This window comes from Cyprinus carpio, chromosome B18 (assembly GCF_018340385.1).
Source record: "Cyprinus carpio isolate SPL01 chromosome B18, ASM1834038v1, whole genome shotgun sequence".
Lineage (NCBI taxonomy): Eukaryota > Metazoa > Chordata > Actinopteri > Cypriniformes > Cyprinidae > Cyprinus > Cyprinus carpio.
In genome coordinates, this window is record NC_056614.1 from 26080836 (window position 1) to 26088455 (window position 7620).

The 7620-nt window shown below is 38.3% G+C and overlaps 1 protein-coding gene across 1 annotated transcript in view; it reads right to left on the reverse strand.

The window, feature by feature from the left end:
- Positions 1 to 1925: 1925 nt before the first annotated feature.
- LOC109091136 (fibrillin-1-like) overlaps positions 1926 to 7620 on the reverse strand; it is a 15619-nt gene continuing 9924 nt past the window's right edge. The window contains exons 7-8 of the mRNA XM_042743633.1: positions 6333 to 6531; positions 1926 to 2088 (exon numbers count right to left, since the gene is read on the reverse strand). Coding sequence (XP_042599567.1) covers positions 1926 to 2088; positions 6333 to 6531 — 362 coding nt within the window. The remainder of the gene's footprint in view (positions 2089 to 6332; positions 6532 to 7620) is intronic.

Sequence of the window (7620 nt, forward strand, 5' to 3'; positions counted from 1 at the left end):
CTTTGATCTCTGCAAACCAAACTATCCAAATCCGATATTTTGCGTATACTATTCTGTGTTATTGCTTGTTCAAAATACTATTTAAATTGTTCAGCTGTTCTTAGCTGTTTTCCATGTCATTTGAATAACAACCAAGTAAAGCAGTTTTGAATTGAACTGAGAGACTGAGAGCGCATTGAATTCTCATCCTCACCTGTTTCGCGGATGGGACACATCTCTGGGACGGCGGATCCGGACCAGCATCCTCTGTTCTCGCAGCAGCACTGGCTCTTGGACAGACGCTGCGGCAGCGGGTTAACACAGCGTCCGTTCACGATGTTGGCGTAGCAGAAGCCCGTCCCGAAGCGTCTGGAGCGGAGCACACAAACTTGTTGCTATGTTCACTCGTTCATAATCACAAAATACTATTTGCAAATAAAAAAAAAAAGCAATTAAACCACACAAGTGTGTTTGCACATTTCTCAATGTTTCTACACGTACAAAACTGTTTCATAATCATGTGTGCGTATTATGATTGGCTGGGTTAAAAACTCACATCTTATTGGCTAAAGAGAACATCTGTTTAAAAAACACTTGTGAATCGGTGAAACATCCTTTAGTGAGGCACAAACACACATCTACCACCCAGACAACAGAGAACGTTCTGGAATGGTTTTCTCAAAGTTATGATCAAACGTTAACAGAACGTTCATTCAGAGTTATCTGGCCTTTAATAATGTTCTTAAAGTGTTGGTACAAATACATTATTTATGTTGCTACTTGTTTCAGAATGTTCAGAGAACTCAAAGTAACGTTCTTTAAGTTGTAAATGATCCAATGGCAATGTTCCCTTAATCATTCTCATAAATTTTTTTTTTTTTTTTACATATTTAAAAAAACTGTATGTGTTCGACACGTTCAAAGAGCTTTCGACAAACGTTTTCATAACTTAGGCATATTTTGTTAGCTGCGGATGCGTTTTCAACCTCGCATTGGGTACGTGGGCCACAACACACACACACACACACAACACTCTCGTCAGTGTGACAAGTCACAGTCTGTGTAAGACAGGAGCATTTCAGCTGCAGGAGTAACGTGACGGAGCGAATGGAGCCCGCGATGTATGGAGGAGAGAAAGGGATGTTTGCTCAGGAAAAGGGTTGGAGTGGATAGAGTCAGTTGAGCACATTCCTCACACAACACAGCCAACACACATCAGCTGAAGAGCACGACCCCTTACACACACACAAACAGATGACGGCCTCCTCAAAGGCCTCACAAAAAAAACTTATTCTTACCAGTTTCATGCAATTATCAGCAAAACTGCTAACATGTTCTGGTAAAGTCAGTTCAAGTCAAATTACATTAAACCCGGTTGAACTGGATCAGGGGCCATTCCAAATCATAAACATTGAACAAAATATGATAAAATCCTGTTTTAAAACTAAAATGAATCAAAATAAAATATTTCAGGAAAATGATTCTAAGGCTGGCATATATATAAAAAAAATGGGATGAATAAAATAAAATACAACCATTTAATTATAGAAAGACAAAATTAAAAATAGGAGTATTCACCAAAAAAATACAAATAAAAAATATTGAAAAAAAAAAAAAAAATAAAAAAAAAAAAAAAAAAAAAAAACAAAATTAAAAAAAAAAAAAAAATAGAAAAAAATTATATCACCAAAAAATAAAAAAAAAAAAAAAATTTAATAAAAAAAAAAAAATTCAAATGAAAAAAAACACTTACTAACAATATAGTTAACCATTATAAATGCAAAAGTAAAATAAATAAATTATTTTAAAAATTAAAAAAAATCCAAAAAATGTAACTTTAAATCGAAACATTAAGAAAATGTGAATAGTTTCTCTGCAAACTCACAACATCGAGGAAAACACCCTACAGTACGCAGGCCAAGCAGGACAGGAGGACGGTTGATCAATCAGACGAGTCGGTCAGACGCACCGATGCAGCGTGAGCCGTCCAGCGCCGTGTCGCAAGCCCACTGGACACCTGCAGAAGTAGCCTGCCCGATGGGTGTGCGGAGCACAACACATGAACCTCCACTGCACAGGCCCGGGATCTGAGAGGCACTCGTCACTGTTCTGAGAGACACAAAACCCTTCACGAATAACTCACACTTAAACCAGGCCGCATACCAGTACAAACCAGCTTGCGTCAATGCATTCGAAACCAGCACTCAGTGACGCTGATGTCCGACTGAGAAAATCATACAAACGCTATATAGTGCATCTACTTACCTGCACATCTTCTGAAACCTGTCTGACTGATCTTCTGGGATAATGATACTGAGTATTCAGATTACTTGTTGTAAAATTAAAATTTGCAGTTTCCACCCTATCAATTCCACCTGTGTACACATCTTTTATTCGTTCAGCTGGCGGAAAAGGGGCTTTTAAAAATGTATTCATTCAAGAGATTCATTCCAAAAGGCAATGATTCATCCGGTAATAATGAAAACGACTCGGTGAAATCTTGACGGTTGAGTCCATTGAATCATTCCATTCATACATTCCGTGAGATTGTGTTTAAATGTTTCTACTATGGTTTTCTTCAGAACTGTGAGAGAACTACAAACCTACATTTAAAAAAATTATACAGAATCAGCTCTATTTTGCAGACAAACAGCCCCCTCTCTAATCGAGTACATTGGAATCATTAAGAAGGGGTAATCGATGAGCGGAATTTGGAAATGATGCCAATTAAAACACGAATACCCAAATCTTACCCTTCACTGCAGAAGTGATTTGTCAGTGAACCACTCGTTGCTCCAAATTTGGACGAAGAAGACAAAACTACTCTACACCGGGGATGATCTGAGGGTGAGTTTTTAGAAACACTCAACAAGATAATTGGAATCTAAATCACGTCTCACGTCACATTTTCTCATTCGAGACTGGATTCTGGCACCCACACTACGAAAGAGAGCAACGGCCGTCATCTACACAAACCATGCCGCTGCGGGAACGCTGCGTTTGAAGGGGTTTTGCTGTGTGATGTGAATCATTGAGCTCAATGTATGAATATCAGATTTACTTGTCAGACGGGTGACCCGCAGCATCTCTGCAGTGAAATACGACTTGACTAATAATGGACAGCAGTCTGAGTTTTGGCTCTCGTTCGGAAGTGCTTTCCAGAGGCTCTGGGCGTTATTATGCGGGTGCGGGGTGGGTACGGATCTCACACACAAACACACCCAAACGAGAAGCAGCCAGGCTCTCTCTCCGTCTGTCCCATAAACCCGTCTGAAAGCATCGACTCAGACTCGCTGTCTAAACAAACTCACGCCAGGGAACCAGCACATCGTCTTCTGTGACCATCACAATCCATATAACATTCTCAATGATGAAAATAATGAATGCACTGCTGAACTGTTGGATGTTAGTTTGATTAGATAGAGATGTATGTGAGAGAGTCAAAGATCTACCATTGACTGTAAAACATACTGAACTAAACCTATATTAAACCAGAAACACACTCAAACAGATGAAGATGACAAAAATACACGCAGAAAAATGTTCAGAGGAGCTTAGTCTCAGAAGTTTCTCCAAAAAGATCTCAAGAGAGACTAAAAAACAGGCCCAGATGAGTCACTAGTCTTCATCTGGATGAGAAATCTTCTTTTGTTTGTTTCAGTGTTTCATTTTGAGATCTGACTGCAGGTTTTGGTATCTTTCCAACTATCCAAAAACATGTTCCAAAAACACTTGCTAACATTCTCAGTGAATTGTGAAAATGTTATTTATGACCATTCAAGAGTTTTTTAACTGTTTAATAATAACTTTTCTTGATTATGTACGGACGTTCCATTTTATCAGATGTTACAATTGAGTGTTCTCTGAACATTCTAAAAATGTCATTTAAAAACATTGAATGAAAGCCCAACTAAAATGTATCAGAAAAATGTTGTGCCAACATTAATTAGGGACTTTTTATCAGGAGAAAACATCTGAGAACTTCAGAATAAGTCTCTGTTTGTTCTACATTCGCTACGAGAAACATCTGAGATGTTAAAAGGAAGGCAAACTCCAGATGCAGAGCTGAACAATGAGTTCTGATGTGTGTGTGTATGTGTGTGTGTGTGTGTGTGTGTGTGTGTGTGTGTGTCATTACCTTCACATTTCTGTGTGATTTCGTTGAACTTGTGTCCAGCGGGGCATTTGCACTCAAATGAGCCCACGGTATTCACACAGTTTCCCCCCTGACAGAGTCCAGGAATGGCCTGGCACTCGTCCACATCTGCACACACACACACACGCAGAGAGAGAGAGAGAGAGAGAGAGAGAGAGGAAATGCTTTAACAACACAACACAACAGATGCACTCAAATCAGTGTGTATAATTCAAAACAGAACAACATGAGGAGGAAATATCAGCGCTCCGGTCTCATGTCGCAACGCTTCAAGTGTGTTTGTGGAGCCTGAGAACAAAGCAAAGAGTTAAGACATAAACAAATCTTCAGATTGTGCTCTATTTCTGTATGACTAATCAAATGGAAGTAAATGAGTGTCATTGATCATGTCACAGTCAAATGATCTTCTGTTGCATAAGTCATAATGTTTTACCCACAATAAAGAAAAAAAACTTTAAAAAAAGATGCACACACTACAGTTCAAAAGGTTTTTTTTTTTGCTTTTTTGTTGTTTTTGAAATAATCTCTTCTGCTCACCAAGACTGCATTTATTTGATCAAAAATACATTAAAAACAGTGAAATATTATTAAAATTTAAAACAGCTGTTTTCTATGTGAATCTCTGTTAAAGTGTAATTTATTTCTGTGATGTGCAGCTGTATTTTCAGCATCATTACTCCAGTCTTCAGTGTCACAAGATCTTCAGAAATCATTCTAATATGATGATTTGCTGCTTAAGAAACATTTCTGATTATTATCAATGTTGAACACAGTTGTGCTGCACAATATTTTTTGTGGAAACTGTGATACATTTTATTTTTCAGGATTCACAGATGAATAGAAAGTTCAATAGAACAGCATTTATCTGAAATAGAAATCTACTGTAACATTATAAATGTCTTTACTGGCAATTTTGATCAACTGAAAACAAAAGTGTTTATTTATTAAAAAAATTCTAATGAACAGTCATGGAGACTGCGAGTGCATTCAGACTCGTTGATCCCATCAGGTGTAGTGTGGGAATTAAGGGACAAGATAAAAACCTCACAAAAAAAAAAAAAAAAAAAACACAGACAGTGAGGAGCAGGGAGACAAGTAAATAGGGAAGAAATATTAAGGGACAAGATAAAAACCTGATTGATTTAAGGGAGAAGTGTGAGACCGAACCGAGAGAGAAGAGACAAAAGCGAGACGAGCCCACGCTCACCCTCCCAGAGCGACTCAGACAGCCAGACGATAAAAGAATTCACCCAGCTGGAGGAATTACAGTCACAGCCAAACCACACACACACACACCGGAGCCGGTCTATGGCAATACCGGAGATCCTCTTCAAAACCTGCAGCACAGACCGGAACAGACCAGCAGAGACCGGCACACATCCGGCCCATCTTACCCCAGCACTTCAGCTCAGATCAACAGGTGCATCACACTCTGTGTGTGTGTGTGTGTGTGTGTGTGTGTACTGAGTGTTTCAGAGTGGATCTGTGTGTTTGCTCTTGATAAGTGTAGATCTTGATCTGTGTGTGTGTGTGTTGTGGGATTGTCTGGATCGCTGAGGCGTGCGTCTATGTGTTCTGACAGTGTGTCCTTGTTTGCATGACTGAGAGCATTCCTTCATTAGAACCAAAACCAATCTGACTCAATTAGAGTGAACTGTCCGTCCGTCTGTGTGTGTGTGTGTCTGTGTGTGTGTGTCCGTCTGTGTGTATGTGTGTGTGTGTGTGTCTGTGTGTGTCCGTCTGTGTGTGTGTGTGTGTGTGTGTGTCTATGTCAGGGTCAGAAATGAACTTTTCCAGTAAGTGGCAATATTTGCCCCAAAAATGGATTTCCTGGTGATTCTTCACCTTTGTAAGGGCACTTTTTATAATTACTTTATTAAATGCTTCTGTGTTGTTGTTTTTAGGTCAAATATTTAAACTGAACCAATTACTCAAATCAATCACAGCACTGTAGACTGATACCAAAACTTTTAACAGAAGGGCCATCTGACATGACATGGCATTCATTTACACAACAATTACATAAAAACACAAACTCATTAGAGCAGTGGTCTCAAACTCAGTTCCTGGAGGGCCACAGCTCTGCGGAGTCAAAGGTTCTAGTGAAGTTTTCTAGTAATCCTGAAGACCTTGTGTATATATATATATATATATATATATGTGTGTGTGTGTGTGTGTGTGTGTGTGTGTGTCTCACCCTGGCAGGCCCCCGGAGCGGTGGTTGGGAATGAAGCCGCGGCGGCAGGGGTGTGGTTGTGCTGGACACTGCTCACAGGGATGACCCCAGGCCCGTCCCACCGTCGCACAGCACAGCGTCTTGGTGCAGACGATTCCCGTCAGCTGACCCTGACACATCTGGTTACTGACCGACACGAAACACGGCCCCGTCCTGTAATCTGGAGACACACAGAACATGTTTAACACACACTAATGACAAAAATCATTAGGATATTATCTGTGTCCCTGCAGCACAGAAGCAGTCATCAGTAGCACAGGTGTATTTGTAGCAATAGACAACAATACACAGTATGAGTCACAATTATACATTTCTCTTTTATGACAAAAATCATTAGGATATTAAGTAAAGATCATGTTCCATGAAGATATTTTGTAAATCTACTACCGTAAATATATCAAAACTTAATTTTTGATTAGTAATATGCATTGCTAAGAACTTCATTTGAACAACTTTAAAGATGATTTTCTCAATATTTAGATTTTTTTGTACCCTCAGATTCCAGATTTTCAAATAGTTGTATCTCAGACAAATATTGTCCTCCTAACAAACCATACATCAATGGAGAGATTATTTATTCAACTTTCAGATGATGTATAAATCTCAGTTTCAGAAAACTGACCCTTATGACTGGTTTTGTGCTCCAGGGTCACATCTCAGTAGTTGCAACACACTCCCGGCTAACAGGGAGCAAACGTTCTTCCAGTAACATTAACAGAACAACTTTAATATTGTTCTCAAAACATTTTCAGGGAAACATTTATACATTGTTCATGGAATGATTCTACTGAAGCATTTTAGTAAACATATTTTTTATTCTTTTAAATGTTTTTAGACAAAGAGAATATTCAATAGTAAAATTAACATAATGATTAAACCGATACAATGGAACGTTCCCTTAACATTCTTTTTTTTTTTATTTAGTTTTTAAAACATTTGAAATACTAGACATTTAGAACAGTCAAAATTAATGTTTTAACTTAATAACTTAATGGGAACTTTGGCAAAACGTTCTTAGAACATATTTTTGTTGACTGGGCTAATGCAATATTTCAAAACCGATAAAATGTGATAATTCCAATTATAATTTTCCAATCAAACTGATATACTATTGAACATGCTGTTTTGTTTATAAGGTGAAAAATAAATATCATTAATCATTTAAAACGATGAATATTTAATTTATACTTATACTAGCAGTGAAACAATAATGAAGAATGACAAGAGGAACGATCACAAATCTCACATC